We start from the raw sequence: 25,552 nt of genomic DNA, 5'->3' as shown, positions 1-25,552 counted from the left end.
ACTACTGATTGCAACTGTATGGTTCAGGATATAATTTATGACCACGTGACAAGAAGGAAAATGGCGTCGATTGACCTGGGCGCCATGGCAAATCAAAACTCGAATTTTTCATCGGTAAGCAAAGACAACATTCGCATTTACACGAATACTTGATGTTTTTTGTTTATCACTACCTGGTCCATGATATAGAAAACTTCTATTTGTAAAAACATCACTTGTTATTATAGCATTTCATTGTTATCGTGCCCGACCGGCGTGGTCTGTGCAAACGATCGATTATGATTTTCGACACAAATATCCGGTAATTCATTAGATCATTAATATAGCTTATATCCCCAGGTTGTAATGACTGATATGAGTAAAAAAAAAAATCATTATGAAAATTATGTTTAAAGTATGTTTGGTTCTTGGGTGATCTGTTGTAACTAGGCCTACAAAAACGTCGCAAGGACGTCGGCTTGGTTGCTTCACGATTCTATGCCGAAACTATGGTAAGCGATGTCGTAACGGACAACTTGAATATTTTGTCAAACTATTCCATTTTTTTAAAGAAAAGTAGAGATTTTGGTTTACATAATATGCACTGCTCTAATATAGTAAAGATTGCCGTTCTCTTGATGAAGTCGTTTCGCCCAGAAAGAGAAATCAGACATATAAAACCAGTATACTGTACGTCTCTGGAGGAATGTAACACCCAGACCGGGGATTCGAACCGTTGAACTCTTTGAAAGATGTTTAACAAATTGAGCTACCTGATCAACACAGTCCAGTTCTATTACATCCCTCCCTCCTTTTTCGAAGGTTTTGCTCCCTAAGACATCAATACCCTGCCAAGAAGTCGCCCAGTGTTTGAAACAAGGGTTAAACAATTTGAACACAGGACCATCCGAACTCCAGACAGGTGGTCTACCAATTGAGCTACTTGGTCGCCGACAATCGACCCAGTCCAGTTCTGCTACACATGCATACAAACACAGGGACATGAGAATTGACAAGTTTTTGATTAAGAAATAATAATGAGAGTAAACAAGATAAAACATGAGAGACACACACACAAAGTATCAAAAGGACTGCGAAATGTAATAGTAACATTCAAATGAGTATTGATAAGGGTGTCCAACGATTTTCCCCAAGCTGTTGCGCCCCAATTTTGATTAATTCCAACCCCAAAAACCTAAACACCCCATATAGTTCTCAAAAATTCAGTTCGCCCCAAATCAATGAAATTTGTGAGTGACTTGTAACTTTTCATGTGTCAGTGCATCTTCCCTTCTCAATCCGTCTTTCATTTTTTTCTGCGAGTCTGTTGTCATGATAAGTTTACCATGTAATATTTTGGGTAGATGTTACTGTTATATTCAATAAATTGATTTGAATACAATTTGTGGCGTGTTTTCACTTTACACTCTTAGACTGCGGCTGGTCTGAATCCCCGCCCACGCTAATCTTACTGTCTGCCACTGCCGGCGGGATATACCGCCCATGAATAGGTTTCGTTTTCTAAATTAAGTAACAGGAATTCCTGTGTTACTTAAAAATTGTATCTAGCGGGAATTCAATAGAGGTGAGATCTAAGATGGCGGTCAGAAATCAACAGTGATAGAGGTCATTGATTTATGTCAGAAAAATGGGATTATTTGCATGTTTTGACTGAAATTTTTGCAACAATGGCTGAAGCCGAGTTTTACGAACTTGTCGGTAACTCCGATAGGGAGGATGATGAATTTATGGGCTTCTATCCAGAAGATATTTGTGATGAAATCGGTGAAAACTTTGACCTTGATGCCGACATTGATTTTGATGAACAGGAATTACATGTAATTGAACAAGTAGTTGAGAATGAAATGGATAGGGAAGATCGGGACCCAAAGCATAATGCATATTTTCTCCGTAGTTGAGTTTCCGAAAAATCCGAAGCATCAGAGTTAGATTTTTTTCTTACATTGTTCAATAATGAAATCATGGATATATTAACAGTACATCACAAATCTTGGTGGAGTTGAAAACTTAAAACCTCACGCACGTGCGAGAAAATGGACTGACGTCACGGACTCGGAAATGAAAGCTTTCATTGGCATAATTCTCTACAGGGGTTTAGTACGTAACCTGGTTATGATTAATACTGGAACACTGATGAGTTAATATCTTTGAAAGGGTTTACTGTATTAACCCTTTCGTTGCTAAACCGGCCGAAACCGGCCACAATCGTATAGTGCTAAACCGGCCGAAACCGGCCGTGTACAGCGTCCCTGCGTTGCTACCTAACCAAGCAGAAATAGGCGTCATTATCGTCAAGAGTTTTTGTGACTATGATCGGCTGTTATTTCCGGTTTACAACCGAGTAAAAGCCTGCAGGAATTTCGGAGTAAAACAGAAGTTTTTACAGTTTTTCCGATGAAATTTCAAACTTCGTCAATGAAACATTGAGTCGTCGGATGAGTCTGACTTTGATGGTTTTGACGAGCACAATATCGACGAGGCAAACACAAGATTCATATCAAAACAACATGAACTTTAGCAGGCCTACAATGAATCTGATATTGATATTTCTGATGATTCTGACGATGATGAGGATGGTACCGGTACGAGCGATTCTGGCGACGATCAGGTAATTGAAAGTGAAAATGAAAATGGCGACGACCCATATTTAGGAAATTTGAATCGGGAATGGACTCGTATTTTGTCGGATATTGTTTTGCCGGATTTCACTGAAACTACTGGTGTAAATTACGAATTGTCGTCTGATGCAAATCATCTCCAATATTTTACACGTTTTTTGCCACAAACTTTCTTTGAAACCGTAGCAGTTGAGACGAACAGATATGCAGACCAAAAAGGCCCAGATCCAAAATGGATTCCGACGTCAGCATCTGAGGTGCGTGCCTTCATTTCTGTGAATATAATGATGGGTGTACGCGTCTTCCAAGAATAACCAACTATTGGAGTACTGATAAACTAATCAGTTTTGAAAGTTACTTGTGTGAAAAGTCTTGAAAAAGGACAAAAAGCTTCAGAAACTTGTTAGTTTTGAATTTTGAAAATATTTACCTGTATCTCACCTGTGCTCGTTAACCTGTATCTCACCTGATGAGGAATATACTTGAAACTTACCTGACAATGTGGGGTTGCCAGTACATCATGGAAGTGCATATTTGGAGGATTTAGATACAATCAAATGTTGTTTTATGTAGGTATAAAACTAAGAACTTTAGTTGAAGATTTGTGCTAATTTACCTGATCATTTTATTACCTTACCTGAACTTATCTGAGATATATAATTAGTAACAAATGTGTCATTGTGTTCTTGGAAGATCATAGTTTACTGCTGTAAGTAGAATATGAATAACAACAAACACTTTCATTCATTTTATATGCATTCAATAACATTTTCATTAAATTTTTACCTTTAATTAGCTTTTTCACCTGTATTTTTTACAGGTTAATGAGATAATATAGCAAATTTGAATATATTTTCATAATCAGTAGGTAATTTGCAAGTGAAGTGCCAAATTTCATAAAGACCCCATGGATATTACCAAAGATATTGACATTTGATAAAAATGATTGAAAAATCTTTAATTTTACTGAATTAATGTAATTTATACACCTATTTACATTGTAACTAATGTGGCAATGAAAGGGTTAACACCAAAAGATAGGTTCTTAAATATAATTGTTTGATTTCGTTCAAATTTAGTATGTATGTGTAATATGGCATTACAAACTCAACTGCGACATTCGTTTTTTTAATTTGACAAAATTGCCGCTATATACTGGCTTCTGATTGGTCGAAATTTAGATATTATTTGATTTTTATGAAAATTGGTTTACAGGGGTATAAGGGGACTGCGAATTCAATTAGTATAGGTTATGTTGCCATATCAACCACACAGAGACTTCTGAATGGTCGAAATTTAGATAGTGTTCGATGGTGTGTGTATAAAGGCATTGCGATCATTTTCTGATGCATCTTTGCGACTATGGGGTAATTAGGGGACTGCAAATTCAACCGCATATGTTTCGTTGCCATAGCAACCTCATAGCAACCACACGGAGGCTTGTGATTGGTCGAAATTTAGATATTGTTTGATTTTTATGAAAATTAGTATATAGGGGTATAAGGGGACTGCAAATTCAACTGCACAGATATTGTTCGATTTCACTCAAATTTAGTATGAAGGGTTTTATGCCATTGTGATCCTTTTCTGATGTATCTTTGCGACTATGGGGACAGTTGGGGGGGACTTCTGCAATGGTCCCCCATTACAATTAGTACTTGTTCCTATTGTTTTAGTTCTCTAAATGCAAATACATTTATTTTAGAAAATGAAATACATTTTATATATATGCCACTGCCCGTTTCGAATACAACAGGTTGTAATTTGAGCTATTGCAATCAGTCTTGTTTGAAATTTACACTTAAGGCTTCTGCTTCAGAACCACTGAGCTGATAGATTTTAGACTTAGTACAAATGTTCCTTTCAGTTTATTATGATGTCCCATATATTTCATGCAGGGTCACGTAAATTAACTATTTGAAACTTGCAAAACATCGAAAATCCAAGATGAACGCTGATTGGCAGAGACATTTTTTATTTGAACTCTTGATCTTTAGAACTTCTCTTTATTTCAAAGATGGTTTCACACAATGCTAATTACTAACAAAACATCAGGCCCCAAAAATAGGTGTCTGTTTCGGGTTCCCGACCGAAAGGTTCCCAACCGACCCTAGCTTTTTACCCCCCAACTCAAAACTTTTGATGAAAAAAACCCCGCTGATTTTCGAATTTTAGAAGGTTCCTTGCCTTTCAAAATGGCTTCCAGCTCCGTGTTGGCGCTAAATGACATCATATGGAGCACAATTTGACTCCAAATGAACCTTCTTTATGTAATCCTTTGTTTTACATACAATAGTAGGTTCATAATCACATGACCAAAAATAAACACAAAAAAAACACACACAAAATCTGACCTGACTACCTACCCTAGCCTTTTTTTGCCCGTGCAACCTGAAACAGACTATATATTTTTTTTTTGGCCTTAGGATAAAGTACAGGTTTTGTACAATTCATTTTCATTGGGTGAAAAAAGGTATGATTTATTCAATGGAATGTGCTGTTTTGTTACATGATTGTCATATTATGTTTTCATTCTTCAGGATGCAGATGCACCTGCGTGGCCAACGGAGAATGGAGTTAAACAAGAGGTAATTATCATTGAATATGACCTTCAAATAAATATAAATCTAAATAAAAAGTTTTTAACATTTATTATTTTATATAAACTAGCAACATTTTTGTAAATACTACTTGATTATGAGGGAAGCATTTGTAAACAAAGTCAAATCGTTATTTCTTGAAAAAAATATAATTTCATTTCTGTTTTATTTTCAGACGGATCCTTTTGCATTCAGGAAGATGAAGTTAGACGATGGTAGGTCACAATATTTTACCCTTCCCTGTTACATAAAAAAGAAGATTAGTTCCTTGAACAATTTTCTTGTTTATGTTGATGCAGGATTTGCATGTTAGCAATAGTGGTCAGAACCACGGTTTTTTTGACATTATTATGGAACATATAATTCCTTAGATCTTCTTGTTCTTGCACAAAATTGGGGGGGAAAGACAACTTTGACATCATTAAAAGCTGTGACCTCAGTTTTATATAGATACAGTTGCGAATCAGGTGAATACTTATATTCAATTTTGAATATTGTATTGATTTTTATTACGATAAATGTTAAGAAATCCTGTTTGACTGAAGAGATAGACAATATAAAAGACAGTTTTGAAGTTATGTTAATAACAGTCACTCTTGCAGAGCATACTTCTAAAACAACAATCAATGTTTTGTACAATATTGTGATATTTACACCTCCAACACGTAACTAGTGAATGACATTATTATGTACACTAATCATAAATATATGTTTTTACATTGCTTGGTAATCATCAGATGTCCCAATGTTTTTGGAAGGTGATTGGAAGATTGAGCAGTATGGTGGATTCATGATTTCTTAGAAATAGATGCAAGATAATGATTTGTTTAAGGACTGAATATTTAGAAATGGTATTTCTAGTTTTTCCGAGAATATGATCATTATATATTTTTTTCGATAATGCAAAGAAGAGTTGAAAATATCATGATTTTTTTCTTTTTGTTTAAAACCTGAGAAAAATTGAAGTCTCTGCTCATTGCATTTCCTGAATCTTGCCATCAAACAAAATGTTGTGATTGGACTTTCCAGTCACATTACATATATTATAATGTCACATTCTACTCATTCACTAGTGAAAATATGATATTATATCTGTTTGTATAGAAACTAGAAAGGTATGACTTGTATCATAATAGCTTTCTGTATTTCGCCGTCATAAGATGTAATAATGAAATTAGTGAGATGCCATTGAAGAAAGTGAGATATGCAATGCAGCTCTAGCCTTTTATAAATTGAAAAATATTTATATTGATTTTATATAGGACTGATTCTAAGCAAATTTCCTGTACATAGTGTCAGAGATAACACGACTGATTGGATTTCAATTGGAATGAATAAATTTGCTTGAATTAGTGAAATTTAGATTTTGGTGTATTTTTGTTTAAATTTTGCAGTTAACAGACTTTATAATTTAAAATATTTATACAAAATCATGGGGAAATATCAGTTCCGAAAAACACATAATTTTTATATGAACAAAAACTTTGCCTTTATCCTCAATGTTTTTCTTGTATGTATAATTGGTTAAGGTGCAAAATGACCAATCAGAAATTGTGTTTAAGCCTTGTTTTAATGCAAAGCAAGCTAAAGAATTCCAAAATACCAAAAAAAAAATCCAATCACAAGTATGTTTTTTGATAAAATATAATCACCTGGTGAAAAAAATATTATCTTCTTTCTCTTAAAAACAATTTTTAAAATAGTGGAACTCTAAACTTTGAATGGATACCAAAAATTGTGATTTTGCCATAACTTTCTCCGGAAATCTGACAGCTGAAATTTCCCAAAGTACATAGAGGAAAACACTGATCTATATAAAAGTTTGTTTGCAAGTCGTTCCTGAGGGAAACAGTGTTGCAGCAGTTTTCTAAAAACAAGTCTGTATTGTATTCTTTACACTTGAGAAGAATGAAGTATTACTTTTGTGAGTGTGATTTTTTTGTGTTCGATCTCATCCATGTTGTAAATGAGAAGATGTGAAAATAAAACATGATGCAGTACATACTCATTATTTTCTCTGCCTCTTTTGTATCTTTTCAGCAGTCATACTTACTGAGTTGGAAATAAATCATTAGTTTATCAGTACACAGGTGACAGGACCGCACCTCAATGTGACAGGGTTTTCAACCCAGCAGCTCCTGTTGATGTTGCATGGAACTTAACCAGCAAAAATGAATGTTTATTGGAATTGAAAATTAGATCTTCTACTGTATCAAAATCACCCTTGAAATATGGGACATAATATGTTTCCTTGCTCACTTTGATGTTTAAAGATTTCAGAAAATCACTCGAGATAATTTTGTAATCAAGTATAAGAACTGTGAATTAGTCAATATATATTTGTTTGCATTATTTGCTGTTTAGGTTGTGAAATAATGAAAAAAACATTTGATGTCACTGTTTAAGGAGGCTGTGTTTGTATTGAAGTTTAAAAAATAGAAAAGTTTTGGAGCCAAATTGGAAATAAGATCTTTGTAATAGATAATCAGATTCAACTCAGTCATAACAATTGTGTAGTGTTGTTTATGTGCAAACTACCACGCCCGATAATCACGGAAGGTGTTTTTTCCTCTATGTATTTTCAGTCACCGACAAACCACAAAGCAAGCGACTGTCTGCTAAAGGTCCATAATACAGAGCTGGTGCAGAATCATCCTCCACACTTATCATGCTCCGAGATTGTACACTTCTAAATCAAAATTATTTTCTCATTATTTTTTGTTTCTGTCTAATAATAAAACAATGAACTTTTCATGGAAGAAAATTTTCTGGAAAAGCTTTCAAAAAATGAAGCTTGCTTGAAAAAAATATTTGACAAATTCTACTTTCGTTTTTTTCATAGTCTGTTAGAATAATGCATACCGTATGTTATATCCCTTATTTTTGTGCATGCCTCTGTGTTATTTTTTATTTTTTTTTTCAACCAAATCCTGTCGACCATTGCTATTTTATATTAAACTCTGTAAACAGTCTATAATGATTTGTAAATTTTCCTCATTTAAAAAAAAAAAGATTAAGTAAAATGTTTTTGAGTATTTGGTAAACAGTCTATAACCAACCGTGGCTATACAAATGCCCTGCCTTTTATTCCTGTCCTCCTTAATGCTACTACCGTGTTATTGGTGTTAAAAAAATGGTCTGATTTCCATTCCAGGAAGACTGGTGACAGAAGTTACGGAAGACACTTTTGATTGGTCGAACAAATTCCATGTGACTGATCAAATGATTTAGTCAACAGAAACAATGATAAATATGCATGTTCTAAGTTTTGTTGACAATGTATGTTCAAATTTTAATGTTTACAAAGTGTCTGAAACATGATATCTGGTATAAACTAATGCAATATTGTGCTCCCAACTTTCTTTTTGTATACATACATACATATGCATTAACTTGGATGACTGGTTATTTGTCATATGCAACATTATCACCTTAACTGGTAGTGTCCAAAAATAAGGGATTGATTTATCCTTTTGTATTGAAACTGAATGCTTTCGAAAATTACTCCATGTTCTGATGAAATTGAGATGTGAAATCTTGTTTCTGAATTATGGTCAAAATATTTCGGAGAATGTGTGCCTGGCAATGGAAATGTTTTGGTGTTGGCACATGTTGGGTAGTATAAAATAGACAGAAGAACTAGTCACATAGTTAGTGATAGCTGTTTCGTAAGGTGTCTGGAATACTTTTTTTCTAAATTTGAGGGTCCTCCATTGTGTTTGCTTCACTTTTATCAGAATTCCTTCAATACAATGACTGATTTAAAGTAATTTTGTTGGTCTCAAAGAATTCAGGACAGTTTCCACTTTCAATGAAATGCTCAAAAGTAGGAAGATTTATTTTTCAAAACGTAGGAAGCATTTTGCAAAAGCGTGAAAAAAACATGTAACTGATTTGTTTGATAATAATTGATTTCTTTGGATTAATCAGATGGTCTCCATTTTGTATTTTTGTTCTCAGCTGACCGCTAATTATGCACATTATTTTTCTGTGAAAAGCTTCTTTTCGCTTCAAAATGCTTCTGTATGACATGAAATGTTTATTGTGTATAAACTCTTGTGGTTTTCGTGGTTGCTTTGTAACCACAAAAAAAATATACAAAAAATGTAATTGATATGCTGGACTATTGTTTGTCCATAAGAGGTACCGTGGTATCTATGAAAGTTTGTACCACGAAAGGATTTAAATGGCCCCAAACGGTGGATGAAAAATACACACGATTATTTCATGTTGTACAGTAAATAATCTCGGTCATTGTATTGATAAGCAGTATTAAAGATTGAAGAAATAGTGATACTGTTACAGAGTATGAAAAGCAATATTAGATCATTGAAGTTATGTTCAGGAATATTAATACATTTAAAAAAACCAAGTTTTGAATCAATGAAAGAAGAAACAAATCCTTATTTAATATGCAATGGCTACCTTAAATCAGATATGTTCAAGCAAACAACTAGTTATATATAAGTATTCACATACAAAAAACCACTTTTCTTCATTGATTGATTTTTTACATCGTTGAAACGTGGATTAAGTATTCTCCCACCCTTCACAGGCGTGTCTCCCGTTTTAGCCGGGAAAGATCAGCTTGTCGCCCCCTAGGGGGAGATAGCCTCGTGCCTATAAGCACATGTTCAATTGTGACGTCATTAAAATACGTCATCAGTAATTGTGATGTCATCAAAAGTGAATGACGATATGCATATCCCACATGTTTTTGTTTTTTTACAAACATGGCAGACTACTGTCGTTGGAGCTGTGACTGAAATAATAGGATGGGAGGAAAATTATCACACCCTACCTTGAGGGTGAAACAGAGAAATCTCCAACCCTCGGGGTGATTGTTTTGGTTGTCTAACCCTCAGGATAGACAATCAAAAAACAACACCCATCGGGTTGGAGATTTTTTTGTCACACCCTCCAGGTAGGGGATGATTCTATTAATCAGCTGTTGAAAAAAAACTTTGAACCATGAGATTGGAGAGATGTTAGACTTGTGCTATTCGAGTGAGACATTAAATATAATAATTTACGTTCCAGGTTTGTTACATTGCTGTGAACTTACCAATTTTAATGATCATCTTATATTCTTACTGGGTAATGTACATACTGATCTTAAGGCGATTCTTTGAAGGGTAAAATTTAAACATTCCCTTTGCTATAATATAAAATACCAGTACAAGCTTCTGGATACTGTTCCCATGTCCTCAAGATGACCTTCAATATGGTACATACTCGATGGCAAAATAAGATAGTCTTTACTTTGGTAAGTTCACAGTTGCTTGCTGCAAGGAAGAGACCGGAGCCAGTCGTCAATAATTACAAATTAATTACAACTGTTTTATGATGTTACAGTCTTGTCACTCATCCATGGTTTTCTTTCTGTTTCTTTCTGTGTTTTTCATGTAAAAAGTATCGAGCCAAAAATTGTGGTACCCTAGCTTATGTACATGCGACGACCGAATGTCTGATATTAGTCGAGGGCTTGTTGCCATGAGCTCCTGCTCTCAGTCAATCATGGGGATGCTAGCGGTAAACATCGTTACAAACATGCAATATCCTATCATAGATGACATCTGTGTTGATACGGTTCTTCCTGACTTCATTTACTGTGTATGGATATTGGTTTTGATATTGTGCAAGTCCATTATCTGTTGAAAGTCAAACATGTTCATATATCTTTAAAGGGATTTTAAGACAAAATCTGTGGACATTAACTCGGCAACTACAATTAGATAAGAATAACATGATATCTATATATGTTGTTAAAAATGTAGATTTGTTTTGAAAGTTAAAGATGGAGGTTTGTGTTGAAAAAAAGTTTGGAATTTTTTTGAAAAAAATGTTTTCAATGTTTACACTGAAAAGTCTATTTTAAAGTCCCTTTAACTTCTGGTCAATAATAATGGTATTGTAATCAATTATTGGACTTTGTACGAACCTCAATAATAAGCTTTGGATGGTTATAAACTTGTGTGTAACTGTTATATGTAGGCAACAATTGGGATCAAATGAAGTGACATTGTAATTTTTTGTTTCTTAAAATTTTCATAAACCCAGACAGTTCTGGTATACATTATTAGGAAGAATTCTTCCATATGAACACTTTATCTTGGGGCATAAAATTGCTTGTAGCAATATAAATATGTTCAGTTACGCTGATGAAACATTTGGTCGACATGGGATGTATGCACACTGCAAGGATTTATCCGGAAGACTAAATCTATTCCAAAGCATACAATAATTACATTTCAGCTGAAATAGGAACAACTACTGCTTGAGCATATCCAAAAGACACAAACTAATTAGATATAAACAGTGAAATATGCAACACACTCTTCATATATTCTTGAGTAATATCCTATCCTTGTGAGTCAAAAGTAAGGTTAAAACTAGGATGTATTAAACTCCCTGTCAAAGTTTGTAATCATTCTCCTGATAATTTATTCAAGGTTTTCCCAAAAACTTGCGATGTACCTATGCTTACTAAAAGTATTGACTCTTTCAGAATCTATGGAGATGTGCCCTCAGGCAGACCAGATTGGACCCCTTGTGGAGGGACCGGGTGCCAAAAGGGATCAGAAACCATTCACATTACCCAAGCTATCATCCTCCCAGAATGAGCTTATACAACGAGCAAAGAAGTATGCTATGGAACAGAGCATAAAGAGTGTTTTGGTGAAACAGACCATAGCCCATCAGCAGCAGGTGAACTATTGCTCAGCCTTTCTAACTCTCCTGTCAACTTTGTGTCAATGTCTGTTTAGGTAACCATCTTCAAACCACCTTGGATGAGGAATTCCAGAAGAGAAAAAGAAATAAATTGACTCAGAGCTACATATCATAACATGTTGACACTATTCTTGAATCATTTGATTAATTCACAATTTGCTTTCATTACCTACAAATTTTTGAGTATAAGTTTCACAAGGAGGCATTTATAAAAGATGTCATTTCGACAAAACCCCGCAAATATGACAGAACCATAATAACACCTCAAAGATGATAATTGCACTACAAACCTTCAGATCTATTATTCTACCATTGAACATGAGGATTACAACTTTTATGACACTGTGCTGAAAGTTATTTGTGAAACATTTCATTTTACAGCAAATGCAGAATTTCCAGAACACGGTCCAGCGGCAACAGGCCTTGGCGTTGATGTGCAGGTAATAATCCAACAGTTTGGTACATTCTTACTGCGGGTTTTTTTTACAAAAAAATGTTGAAACTTCGATTGGAAATTGATGCAAAACTTCAATTTTTACTTACAAGAAAAAAATAGATCTTTTCTTTAATGATAACTTCACAAAGGATAATAAGTTAAAGATGTTACATGCAGTTCCATTTTGTCGGAAAATACTGAAACTTTATGAGAGATAGTTCATTAGATATGAAAGAATGATAGCAAATTCAAGTTATGCATTTGAAAGAAGAACTTTATTTAAAAGAGAGTTTAAAATTGATTTCTAATGTTTGAATTTTCTTCCAAGTTCATGACAGGTTTTTTTGTTCATAACTTCATAATAATATGGAGTACTTTCAACATGAGGACGAGTCCTAGAATCTATACATTCAGAAACCTCTGGTTCAAACTTGTTTATTGCTTTTCAGGTATATTACACACTAACATAACCCAATAGATTTGTATTAACAACATTTGTTTAACCTACTTTCTAATTCTTCCATTTTTGATAGAATCTATGTTGGCAGTATTAACTTTGAGATCAAGGAGGACACCATCAAGCAGGCATTCCTCCCCTTTGGCCCCATCAAGAGCGTAAACCTGTCCTGGGATCCGGTCACCAACAAACACAAGGGCTTTGCCTTCATTGAGTATGAGATTCCAGAGGCAGCGCAGCTGGCACTGGAACAGATGAATGGGGTCATGATAGGAGGGAGGAATATCAAGGTAGTAAGTTCAGCTTATTTCTCTTCTTATTACAGTAAGAACAATTTTCTTATTTTGGTTTTTTTCTCACATGAATGCATTGATTCGTGCACAATTAGACCTGTTTTGGGTACAACATCTAGCCAGGATCGCCGGAGGTAAGGTAATTTCGACTGTGCATACTGTAAAATGATGGACTTTTTCAAATAGTTTTGAGGAGAAAATATATGTTGGGTTACCTTGGCCTCTAATTCTACAGTTTTTCTCCCTGCTGTTTGGAAACATGGCCATCACTGAGAGAAAGGGGTGCCATTCAATTTCTTTTTATACTATAATTAGCAGGTGCAGCGATATAGGCTTGGGCTGGATACCACAGGTATCGCTTGCTGTGGGACTGGACTATAAGATTATGGAAAGTTGCCACAGAAGAAATGGATGTTGTGTTTTAAAAACCAGGTTAAAGAAGAATAGTTGTGATCAGTCGTCATGACAATATATATGTTGATTTCTATTGTTTATGTGAAGAAGAAACAGGCCACAGAGATTCTTTTGATAATGTTAACTGTTGATTATAATTGTAAATATTAATGAATCGATAATGTTGAATTGAAGAAAAAAGAAAATTCTGTTCTGAATAATTTTATTATGCTTGAGAGAATTGAATGTAATTCAAGTTATCTTAGTCTCGTCGATGAAATGCTGTGACCATCCTATTGAAGTGTTGAGATAATTTAAAAGCAAATTGATTTAAATCTTTCTCGTTCATAATAAATTTGATTAAAAGGTTTCCTGTATCAGAAGAAGAAATATTAATATCAATTTCAGTACCTTCAAATTTTGACATCAGTTATGATTAAAAAGGATTAACAAACAATTAATGTGTGAATGTGAAATAATTTCAAGTCTATAATTAAAGTAATGTAGAAGTATTCTCAAAAAATGGTAGTTCAATTTAAATGATCCTGTGACCTGTTTCTTCAGAAAGTTATCTTGCACACAAAGGGTCCTGACATGAACTCTCTTTTCAGGTTGGACGACCCAGTAATATGCCACAGGCTCAGCCTATTATTGAACAGCTAGCAGAGGAGGCCAAAAATTATAACCGTATTTACATAGCTTCCATCCACACAGATCTCACAGAGACAGATATCAAAAGGTAAGTATTATTTCAGTAACAGGACATCAATGAAGATAGATTCAATGTGTAAAAACATATGTTTCATTTCTTTCTGCTTCTTATTTTGTTTTGGCCTGGTTTTTAATGGAAAATTCTATGTTAAAAAGGATAGCAACTGTAAAAAATATCTGCATTCTTCATCTGTTCAATTTATCGGGGATATTGGTGTTTTTTTTCAAGATCTTGCCAACCGACCTATTTTTAAAAGAAACTTAATATCTATATCAGCCATATATATGTAATTAAATAATATCTATATAATACTTTTATACATTATACAGATTACAATGATATAGAATAATCTCAAAATATCTCTGCATATGAAAGGGAGTTTCTTGTTCATGGACTTCTTAATTCGACTGCAAGAAAATGTTATTTAACTAGATTGGTTCAGTTTGGTTTAATTTTGTTAAATGCCCTATTGACAGCGCAGGTCATTTACGTGTGTTTAACTAGAAAAATTCCTCAATAACTATGGTTTTCCTTTATAAAATTATTATTTTTGCTTTGATTTCAGTGTTTTTGAAGCTTTTGGTAAAATTGTGACCTGTAAAATCATCTCGGAAAATCCAAAAGGCGGAAAACACAAGTAAGTTTAGTTTTATAAAGGGTGTTGTCATGAAATAAACATTACATTCTGTGTAGTGCTTGACTGTTGATTGTTCTTGTAGTATCATTTCCATTTAAAGAGACGTTCTTGGTGAGGGAGAAAATTATTGTACTTGTTTTTATGTTTGATAATTTCCTGTACATGCCTAATCATGAAAAATTGCTTTACAAATTTATGAATGTGATTGCTTTCACAAGTTGTTAATGTGTCTTTTTTGTTTTGTAGGAAATACTTAAAACTTTTGATTTGAAGTGTTTTTTGGAATGCCCTTAATGAACTATTGTCAGCTTTATGGCAAAAGGGCTTTCTGAAAAATTGAAGTCTCCCAGTTTTTCTTCAAATGAGACTATAATTACATAATGTATTGTTTTTATTAATTGCCGAGCCCACTCTTAACACATCAGAACACTTCCAGTATTGTTAAGGGGATTTGAAAAGGGAGTGAAAGATTGAAAAAAAATGTAATAACCAGAATACAGGTTGAAGTTTGCATTCGGACATTAATTATGTATGCTTAGGTCCCCAGCAAATTTTTCTAGATATTTCCAAAAGTCAAATTTTTCTTTGCCTTAAAGGTTGTGTGTGTTGATTGGAATTCTGGCAATTAATAGAACTAATATAAAAATGGTTTAACCCTTTCACCACTAGACCATAATGGACTTATCCAGATCAATGCATGGAAGAGTTTATTAAAGTTACATAGGGATGAAAGGGTTAAAAGAGCAGTCCAATTTACAAGGTAGTCTCTTAAATTGTTCTATTGAATGTCTACATATTTATGTGATAATATATCAAACATAAAGTATAAAAGTAATATAATTGTCTTTTACTGTGGATCTTGTTGTACATATTGGATATTTCCCAGGAAATACTTTCAGATTTGCTGTTACACTGACCAAATATTAACATGCCTCGGTTCAACATTGTATGGAGCCTGGACTTGTGCGGGTATTTGTTATGAGAATGCTGGTTCTGATACATTGAAGTTTCACAATGGGATGCATCGTCTAGCATGTTCTACATGTTTATATGCCAATGTACTATATCACAGGGTTTCACATTAACAAAAGTCCTCTAGTCTGAGGTTGGTAGTTTCCAGCAAGGACTAGAGAATCACTGAACTCAAGTCCTTCAAACTTTTTAAACTTATGTTTTCTCAATAAAAACAAATATTGCATGTTTAATGCTTAATGCTTAATATCAGAATTTCCTCAGACTTGGCAATATTTCTATTATAGTAAGAGGTTGTTATGTCCCCATACAGTCAATTGCGGCTAGGGATGTTACCTTCAGGAAATCTCGGGCTAGTTAAGTTGATGTAGGACTAGCAAAAAATCAATTTAACTAGTCCACCAAAGTTGAGTGTTTGGCCCTGATACACATGTATTTTATATAATTTTTTCCTTTGTGCCTTTTATGGCATATCTCATTTCAGTCCATCCACCCGTGTGTTGGTCCTTCATATACACGATTCCTGAGAGATAAAACTAAGAACAGAACTTCTTTGAAAGCTGTTGGGAAGCAAATTTCATATTAGGAACTTAAGCTAACTACAACTGACAGTTTGACTTTGTGTTGCAATCATGGACCAAAACCTTTTGTGTTTGCTTTTGAGAGTCCCGACATTTGTAGGATAGTCATTTTAAAATTGAGAACCACTGACTTGGGTGAAGTGTTAATGACATGTATGAAATGAAACAAAGCTAAAATTAAGCCAATTTCAAATACGTTATAGATCTGACCTGTGACTGACATGTATAATGCTATACTAGTGGCTTAGTACAGTGTTCAGGTATTAACAAAGCATTTTTTGTTTCCGTAATATAAAACCTTTGAATATGTGACTGTTTCAGGGGTTATGGCTTTATAGAATATGAAACATCTCAGGCAGCCTTGGATGGAGTGACTTCTATGAACTTATTTGACCTTGGAGGTCAATATCTGCGAGTAGGGAAGGTGAGATTTTTAGGATTTCCTTAGATTTCTCAAACCAGCTACTATCTAAAGAAATTTAAAAATGATCTGTAAAACTGAGAAAAAAAATCTTTGGGCGTCATGTAAAAGTTAAAACCTGCATTCAAAATTTCTTTAAAGACTCGTGACAAAGTGACCAGAATTGAGTTAAAGTCTTGGTTCTGTTGTATGACAAAGTGACCAGAATTGATTTAAAGTCTTGGATCTTTTGTAGGCCATCACCCCTCCTGATGCCCTGCAGCCAGCCTCCGGACCAGGCAGCCTTCCTACAGCAGCAGCAGTTGCAGCTGCTGCAGTGACAGCGAAAATTACAGCCATGGATGCTCAACAACAATTTAGCCAAGTTCTTGTAAGCATTGTCTAGCTCCTTCAATCCTTACTGCAGTAGAATGGAGTTTACAGAATTTATTAGAATGTGATGCTATGATAAGGATGTCACAAGAAGTACAACATGTAATGATTTGAATTTTGTGTTGAAAGTTGTGTACTTCTGTAACTACAGTTCATTTATATGCGTTTTTAACAATTTTACAGGCACCTCCTGGGGTAGCAACACCCACTGGGCTTGGCACAAAGACGCCAGAGCGGGTAGTCTCAGAGCAAGGTGTTGTTGAACCTAGCAGTCTCCACGGGACCACACTTCCAATGGGGGTGGCACCACCCTCAATCCCTCCCCCTGGCATTGTGACTCCAGTATCGGGTATGTATCACTGCCTCTGAACACAAATGTTTCTATGTGCCTGCTGTACAAAATTCCCACTATTACTCTTGTAATAATCCTTGATTGATGTGACACTCAAAAATAATATTAATATAAACCAGCTGTTCATCATTAGAAATTTAAAAGGACAATGTTCTACGTCCTAATTTTTTCAAAGAATGTGTACACTTATTATTCTACAACACAACAAAATTGACTTTCAAAGGGATGGTTCTGTTCTGTTTCCAGTTAATTTTTTTATTGTTGAGCAGACTACAATTTTCTTCATATAATATATGACAAGTTCAGAACTTTATAATGATATGAAGTTTCTTTTTTTTCAGGAGCTGGTAACATCCAAATACCCCAGATGTCGGGTCCCCCATTACAGATCCCCCTACCTCCTGGGGCACTTAGTCCGTTTCATGCACAGCCACCCAAAGAGGAGGAGAAAAAGAAGAAGCCAACTGAGGAGGATGTTGCCCAGACCCTCGACCAACAAGAGAACATGAAGATCAGTGGCAGTAACGCCAGGCATATGGTCATGCAGAAACTGATGCGCAAATCAGATGTGAGTTTAGGCCAAAATCATGGTGATATTTCTGATTTCTTGTGTTAAAACTCAGATTCTATGCTCAAGTTCTATATGCCTTATTTGAGTGAGATTTTTTTTTTTAAATTGTATATCCTGTATTTTAAATTTGTGTGTGAATACTTGTCAGAGACTTAACTGGTAGCAGAGCAGCATTCCCACAATATTTAATTTACAAGTTACATGACTGATTTGAGTACTTACTTTTCCTCATTATCGGCCCTTCATTTACTAAAACAAGCATGATTTTGTTTTTTCAGTTTCGAGTCATGGCGTTGCGAAACATGGTTGGACCAGAAGATTTGGATGATGAACTCGAAAATGAGGTTACAGACGAGTGTGGAAAATATGGTGTTGTGAATCGTGTAATTATTTACCAGGAAAAACAGAGTGAAGCGGAGGATGCAGAAATAATTGTTAAAATATTCGTGGAATTTTCAAATCAAAGTGGTGAGTAACATTGAAGTTAATTGATACAAAATTGAGCTGAAACAGTTTAAAAAACTAAATTGAATTTCATAATATTTGGAATAAAAAAAAAATGTTCAAATTTCAAATGTATTTTACTCATAGATTACTTTCAATAATTCATATTAAAATTTCTACTGTTTCTGTATTTTTCAGAAGTGGAAAAGGCGTGTCAAGCATTAAATGGAAGGTTTTTTGGTGGACGAATAGTAACTGCAGAGAAATATGATCCAGACATGTTTAATGCGAACGATCTCTCAGGATGAGTGCATAATATTTCGTTGGTTTTTTTTTATAAAAAGAACACTTTAATATAAGAATCGGGCAAAATCCATAACCTGTCACAATTCCTGAATATCCATGAGAACAGGATGGAACATGACTTCCAAGGACAGGGGATGAGGTGTGCGAGCTTAGGAGTAGATGTGTATCTCCAATATGTACACAGTTCAACCTCTCTTAGGTTCATAGACTCCAGGCTCTGTGATGCAGCCAAGTACACCAGTACAAAGACATCTGCCAGAGGCTGTTCACCTGTACACTACATAAGATTCCAGGATTTCATGTTTCTTGGTACAGAAATACAAAAACTAACAAACATGTTAACATCTCCTAGACCGAGTAGCAGGTAGATTCTGGCCATGGGTATCGGCAAAGACCTTGACTCCCCACAGCACTGACAGGTCTTTTGTAGGTAAAAATAAAACATCACGCACATCTTTTGAGGAAGTCGTTACCACTGATTGTGATGAGGGACATCGACTCACCAAGTGCTGGTAGGGTTGGCGATGTGAGTCATTGGGCCCGAGTCATTCAGATAACCACTCTGGTTATGAAGGAGAAAGGACTGGGACACCGGTGTGTTGATGTGATTTCCAGATAGTCTGGAACAAGAGATGCTATAAATCACTAATATTCGACAGTGATGCATATTTTTGTGTAAATTTTTGAATTTCAGTCGTGAATTAAAATACCCCAAATTCTGAATTCATATACTGCAGCACTTTCAATTTCATGTGCATTTAATTTAGCAAATTCCCCATTCTACCCATATTCACAAGGACATCGATTTGTGTTCATGTATGACAGGCATAAAAACTTATTCATATGTAGATACTTTCATTGATGATTAATGCTAAAATTTACACAAAAATGTAAGTAATCGGCAGTATTTGTTAGTTCATAAAGGTATACATGATGTGTTGAAAGTAAGATGTAAGCACTGTATGTGTTGACAATACCTGATGTATGTGTCTGATGTAAATAACTGTGTGTTTTGACAATGAACATGATGTATGTTGAGTGTAAGAAGGGAGACAGTTTATCACTATTCATTTTGTGCTTGAGTAAAATTCGTTCTACAGATGGAACATGAAAGTGAATCCTTGAAGTGGGATTTGAGAAAATTCTAATGCTTCTTTTTAACCAAGTGTGTAGTTTTCAAGTTTTAAAGATGAACAACATTTCATTGTAGGCCACAATCATCAGATTTCATTGGAGACCGGTATCAAACTAGTTGTTTTTCTCACAAGGTTGTTAATGGTCTGATCTGGATGTAAACATTTTAAAGCATTTTCACCTATGTCATGAACAAATGTTGATCTGAATGTGTATTTGCTAGTGAGTGTGTGTGTGTGTGTGTGGATGCTATGGTACAAGCTAATTTTAATACTTAGACCAGTCTAAAGGGCCATTAGGGCATGCTTCCTTCAAAAAAATTCTCATGTTTGTATAAAACAATCAATGATGTGTAGTTGAGGTCTTTTCTTCTGTTATTTGAAGATCAATACATGAATGTAATTTTCTACAATGTAATTTGATCATACATTTTTTCTCTACATAGGGTCATTGGTGCAAGTTAAGAAGTGGTAAAACATGTAAATTGTGTTGGTATACACATTTTAATGAGTTTTACCCAGGTAATCTATTACTTCATACCGTAAAAACAACATTTAGAAAACAGTTCCTTTACCAATTGAAGGTTGAAATATATAGCAGATTTTATTTTGGATATCACATTTTTCATTGGTTCATGGATAAATTGGAATATAATGTTATGTAAACATCCTTGATTTACACACACACAAAAAGGCTAAGATTCTTGTACATGTAATTAAACATTTTTTGTAATATTTTCGTGTAATATTTTGAAATTCCAGTACATTTTCTGAAGCCAAAAGTTTTTCCTAAAAAAAAAAAAAAAAAAAATGTGTGAAGGTTAGTTCAAATCAACAGTTTAAGCACTTTTTTTATTCAACAAATAAATTTTCATCTGTTCACTTAACTATGTATGTACTATGTACACAATGTTTAGAGAGAAGATGACTTGCCTTTTAACTGGTAATGAACAAATTAACGATTGTACCATTTGTTCATTGCTACAAATCCATTTGAACATGATTCTTTTTAGAAAGTTTGAAGTGATAACAACTTTATAATAATGAAAATTTCAATACTCTAATTTGTTCAAACTGAGCAGAGGTTTACTTTCTCATGTTTTCCTTTGTTACAAGTTGAAGAAAGTTGAATCCAAGGGAAAATTATACTTCAATCTGCAATTCTTAATGCCATCAAGAAATGAAATCACCCTAAGATGGTGACTGTCTTTGTCATTGAAACTGATATTGTCTGTTATTATATATGCATTTTTCCTGTGGAAAAATGTCAGAAATTGTTACTTAATAAAAAATATAATTGTTTTATTGTGGTTTTGTTGTTGGGAGTAAAATATTTGATGAGAGGAATGCATGCCCAGCTATATATGCTACGTAGTACGCTTGATTGAAAATATTCTCAGACTTTCACTCAAGAAGTATGAAACACCAGTGATACATGTATTAATGTTATAAAGTCTATCTGCCAAATATGCAGGATCAGAAACTGAACGTCCGACATCTTCAAATGGTGTCAGTATAACTAGGTTTTACTAGATGAACATAATTAAATTGAATTACCCAGTTTCTTGACCTATCATCATTACAAGCATTAAGATACACCGATACCTGTTAATTCTGTGGAACAGTGTACATTTGCATTGGTTAACACTCCAGACAAACAAATAGTGATAAAAGATGCAACTTCACAAATGACATGAAGTGAATTCAGATTCGTTTTCAATAAACATACAAACAAATCAGGTTCAGGACTATATCACATTTTATTGTTCACCTATCATACATTCACTTTTTCTCACTTGTCGTTTTCACTGCTCTCGATTCTTGCATTCGGTAATGATGAATATCAATTATGAATCTTGAACATATTGTTTTTGTGTACTGAAAATTGTATTAGTCTGAATCAGGATCTTGTTCCCCAAACTTTGACTTTTCAAAGGCGTCGAGTTGTAATAACGCATCCGAAGGATCTTCATCTATCACACCGTTGTCTGCTTCTTCAGACTTGTCAACATAGGCTTCACGTACCTCCCGCTTACGTCCAATGAAATCTCGCGAAATACTCTCCCTCTGCAAACAAAAACATAACTTAGATGGATAGAGGGGGTAGACAAATCACCACTGTCAACCATTGTGCCACAGATATTGAAGAATTTATTTTTTCCTAAATAAGCTGCCATAAAACGAAAGGCAGTATCAACCTTCGTAATGATAACAGATAAGTAGAGGTTAAACGGGCCAGACAGAACTGTTGTTGAAACTTTTCTATTAAGTATCTTGCCCTTCAGGAGGTTGCATTGAAAGTACAGAACCAAATTATATATATATTTAAAAAGGCTTTTCACTTTTCAAGCTATATCCAAATGTAAGCAATTGTAATTTTGTAATTATTGTGTAATATAAACAAGAAATATCTTTGAACAAGGCTGTACCCCATCGGTAAGGATTTCTTTATTTAATGAGCTTTACACCTATCTCGGGATATAGTTCCAGTGTCATACTTGTAATTCTTCACTCTGACAGCCAAGACATACTTGCATGCCAAATCTGGTTACTCCAGGTGAACTAGTACCAAGATAAGTCTCAACATTTATTTTGCAAAGGTTAAGCATAAGTCACAGTGACCTACTTTTTGTACTTGACACTCGGTCCCTGGATGTACTTGCATACCAAATCTGGTTACTCTACATACATGCCATAACGTTCTGGTGAAAAATAGAGATTTGGTCCAAAATAGTGAGATTTTTTCTCTGAATTAGTGAGACATTTGAAACAAAAATTATTGAAGCCTCCAATATTTTGTTAGAACCAAAATTGAAGATTTTTTGATATTTTAAAGGATTTTATGGAGGTTTACCTGTGACCGACGGTTCTGATATTGCTATCGACATTTAAAAGTAAATATATCACAATACATCCATCATAGGCAAAAACATAAAAACAATTAAAACAAATAAAAATTCTGGAGAGGTCAACAGTTCTTGGTAAAAAAAAATATCTCAAAACATTGGGAACATTTAATATTCCTTTGTTGAAACAAAATAAACTAATACCTACTTCTGCCATTATTTTTATATATCCAATTGTGAAGAAATTTGCTTTCTTGTGTTATGTTATTTTAAAAAAACAAACACTTGATCCAAACCTGACGGCGAGAGAATAAATTCTGGATTCAATGTCGGTGTCCAGTTTCAATTTTATAGTCACAACTTACATTTCCGTTTACAAGGTCAGTGTTTATCCATGTAGCTATTGTTTATTTTCTAAGATTGACCAAACTGTTTATTTTCGTTAGGATGATTGCTATTCGTGAGAAATGTGTCTTGCGCTGCAAGGAATTTTTCTGAAGCATTTTTCATGAGTCTCACGCTTAAATCATTAGATATGGCATGTATGACTTGAGGTGAATTAGTTTAGAAGATATGCCTCAAAAAAAAATCAAAGGTTGAGCCATAGGTCACTGTGACCTACTTAATGTACATGACAATCCGCCATCTGGAAATGTACAAGTTTGTGTACATGTAATTAATAACTGATACCATACCTTTATTCGTTCTGCTCTACGTTTCTCAATCATAGTTCTGTCTTCCTCTCTTGCCTCTGCAAATTTCTGTACTCTTGAAAAATGCTCCAACTGTTCCAGGGTCCGCACCCTCACAAAGAAATCGTGTAATTCTGAAATTGATACAACATAAAAATAACTACAATATTGAATTCTTATGATAATTTCAGTTGTAAATATATATGTTAATAATTCTTTTTAAAATTGCATGTATAATCAAACTGAATTTTCATTACATTTTGGTAAGAATGCACACAAATGGTACACAATTAACATCATCAACTCTAATTTATTACTGTACATCACAGCTAATAACTGTTTTCCATACCTGGTTTTTCTTCTGGGATATTGTGGGCATATGTCAGACCTGTAATGAAGAAAAGAACCAATGAGAGTCAATATGAAGAGTAGCTGCAGAGTAAATTTTTAAACTTAAATGTCTGAACCTTTATCTCCAGACCGTACATGTACCTTACTTATTTGTCATAATAAGCCCATGTATTGTGGTAATAGTCCCACCCATGTCTGTTATGTTATGTTGAATTCCAATTAATGCTATTTTAACGTCCTTTAATAAGCCCTTCCTCTGACCTCTGTCCGGGCGGTGCAGTGGATAGCGCACTTGCCTTTCACCAATCCGATTCCCTGATTGGATGTGATAGGGTATGGGGTCACCTGCCAGACCATGTGGGTTTTCTCAGGTATTCTACTTAGTTGATATTTAAATTGTAAAAGACACCCGGTAAACCTCGTGTCTTTATACAATTTGGAGATTAACTAACTCCAGTAAGATAAACATGATAACCAACCATCACTCGTTGAGGAACCTCTATGTTAGGCTATTCGGTGTTAAAACTGAGCAAAAATAATCACCCCGTTTAATTATACATAATTATTCACAGGTAAAAGGTATCATTATATGGATATCACAGTTGGAAATGCCCAGTTTTAAATGCACAATTCTAAAAAGATATTCCTCACTTTAGTTCATAAGTCCTAAAATTGCTCTACGAGGCTAAATAGCTGACAAATAAATAAAGCAGGTGGGCACACAATTTCACATTAGGCCTATTTTAAAAATTGTAAACACATTTACCTACAAGTACGTACACTATTGGTAATATTTATATTATTATTGGTAACTGAGGTTTGATGAAGTAAGTCCGAAATAAATGACTCCTTCCTCTGAATCTGTATGGGTCTTAGTCTATATTTTCCAAATTAATAAAAAGGAGATGGTTGTTTCGGTCTGCTATGACGTTACAGTACCGTGGGTTCCTGATGGAGCTACTTTGAGACGTTGTTTTATGTCACTGGATACGAGACGGGATTCTGCTGGTGGTTCTAATTGTACAGACTGCCAAAATGTCTTTGCATAGTTGATATCTTCTTCTGAAGAGCCTACAAATTCGACACAGTCGGTGTGCTTTGACAGATCCACCGCAACCGCCATTTTGCGTTGCTACAGCCGCATAGGTAATACTAATTGCCAAAACAAGTCGCACCTGGCAAAATTCCGGAATCCGGATATTTTTTTTTTATATGATATTTTTGTCCACCAAAAATAGTACACCCAATGTAAATATATACATTGATTTGTTGTAGCGACGCATTTTATAAAAGTCTTGTTAAAGTTGGTAATATTTAGAAGATACCAAAGGCAACATAAAATGAATACTTAATATATTAAAAAATAATTCAAAAAAAATCACTCTGTATTTCATGTATTTTTACAGTTTTTAATGAATTTTGAAATCTTTTGAAGTCTTGTCATACTAGCGAAACTCATTTTTAGCTTATGCCGTACTGAGCCGTCCGTCGTCTGTCTCGTCCGTCATCCGTCCGTCAACTTTTTCTTTTTAAAGACTTCTTCTGAAGAACTGGATGACCTAGGGTCATGATATTTGGCCAGTAGGTACCTGGGATGGAGTGCTATAAAGTTTCCTCATTAGAATAACCTTGA

At 34.4% G+C, this 25,552-nt stretch overlaps 2 protein-coding genes across 4 annotated transcripts; one reads left to right on the top strand and one right to left on the bottom strand.

The window, feature by feature from the left end:
* The first annotated feature begins 24 nt into the window (after nucleotides 1-24).
* LOC110451702 (poly(U)-binding-splicing factor PUF60-like) lies at nucleotides 25-21,332 on the top strand. 3 transcript variants are annotated; one of them, XM_021499840.1, is made up of 15 exons: nucleotides 30-114; nucleotides 5,159-5,206; nucleotides 5,394-5,433; nucleotides 10,632-10,750; nucleotides 11,727-11,926; nucleotides 12,332-12,390; nucleotides 12,920-13,136; nucleotides 14,141-14,268; nucleotides 14,807-14,878; nucleotides 16,753-16,855; nucleotides 17,088-17,222; nucleotides 17,408-17,573; nucleotides 17,918-18,144; nucleotides 18,426-18,615; nucleotides 18,790-21,332. In XM_021499840.1, the coding sequence occupies exons 5-15, from the start codon at nucleotides 11,732-11,734 to the stop codon at nucleotides 18,897-18,899; spliced, it is 1,602 nt and encodes a 533-aa protein (XP_021355515.1). In that variant the 5' UTR covers nucleotides 30-114; nucleotides 5,159-5,206; nucleotides 5,394-5,433; nucleotides 10,632-10,750; nucleotides 11,727-11,731; the 3' UTR covers nucleotides 18,900-21,332. The 3 variants fall into 3 exon arrangements, with proteins under 3 accessions (XP_021355514.1, XP_021355513.1, XP_021355515.1); XM_021499839.1 differs by lacking the exon at nucleotides 10,632-10,750 and having other exon boundaries at nucleotides 25-114; nucleotides 12,920-13,133; XM_021499838.1 differs by lacking the exon at nucleotides 10,632-10,750 and having other exon boundaries at nucleotides 25-114.
* Nucleotides 21,333-21,771: 439 nt separating this feature from the next.
* LOC110451704 (UPF0722 protein-like) lies at nucleotides 21,772-25,071 on the bottom strand. Its single transcript, XM_021499841.1, has 4 exons — nucleotides 24,859-25,071; nucleotides 23,918-23,956; nucleotides 23,572-23,702; nucleotides 21,772-22,097 (listed from the first exon to the last, which is right to left on the bottom strand). Exons 1-4 carry the CDS (start codon nucleotides 25,040-25,042, stop codon nucleotides 21,921-21,923), a joined length of 531 nt encoding a protein of 176 aa, XP_021355516.1. The 5' UTR covers nucleotides 25,043-25,071; the 3' UTR covers nucleotides 21,772-21,920.
* Nucleotides 25,072-25,552: the final 481 nt, after the last annotated feature.

Source organism: Mizuhopecten yessoensis, unplaced genomic scaffold, assembly GCF_002113885.1.
Source record: "Mizuhopecten yessoensis strain PY_sf001 unplaced genomic scaffold, ASM211388v2 scaffold6169, whole genome shotgun sequence".
NCBI lineage: Eukaryota > Metazoa > Mollusca > Bivalvia > Pectinida > Pectinidae > Mizuhopecten > Mizuhopecten yessoensis.
This window is presented reverse-complemented; position numbering and strand designations above follow the sequence as displayed.

Bases quoted from the DNA above. Each gene is read 5' to 3' on its own strand.
- LOC110451702 (XM_021499838.1), top strand. From the start codon at position 61: ATGGCGTCGATTGACCTGGGCGCCATGGCAAATCAAAACTCGAATTTT. The intron at 115-5,158 runs GTAAGCAAAGAC...TTCATTCTTCAG, and splicing joins AAAACTCGAATTTTTCATCG to GATGCAGATGCACCTGCGTG. The intron at 17,223-17,407 runs GTAAGCATTGTC...ACAATTTTACAG, and splicing joins AACAATTTAGCCAAGTTCTT to GCACCTCCTGGGGTAGCAAC.
- LOC110451704 (XM_021499841.1), bottom strand. From the start codon at position 25,042: ATGGCGGTTGCGGTGGATCTGTCAAAGCACACCGACTGTGTCGAATTT. The intron at 23,957-24,858 runs GTACTGTAACGT...TCTTCATTACAG, and splicing joins AGCTCCATCAGGAACCCACG to GTCTGACATATGCCCACAAT. The intron at 23,703-23,917 runs GTATGGAAAACA...TATCAATTTCAG, and splicing joins TATCCCAGAAGAAAAACCAG to AATTACACGATTTCTTTGTG.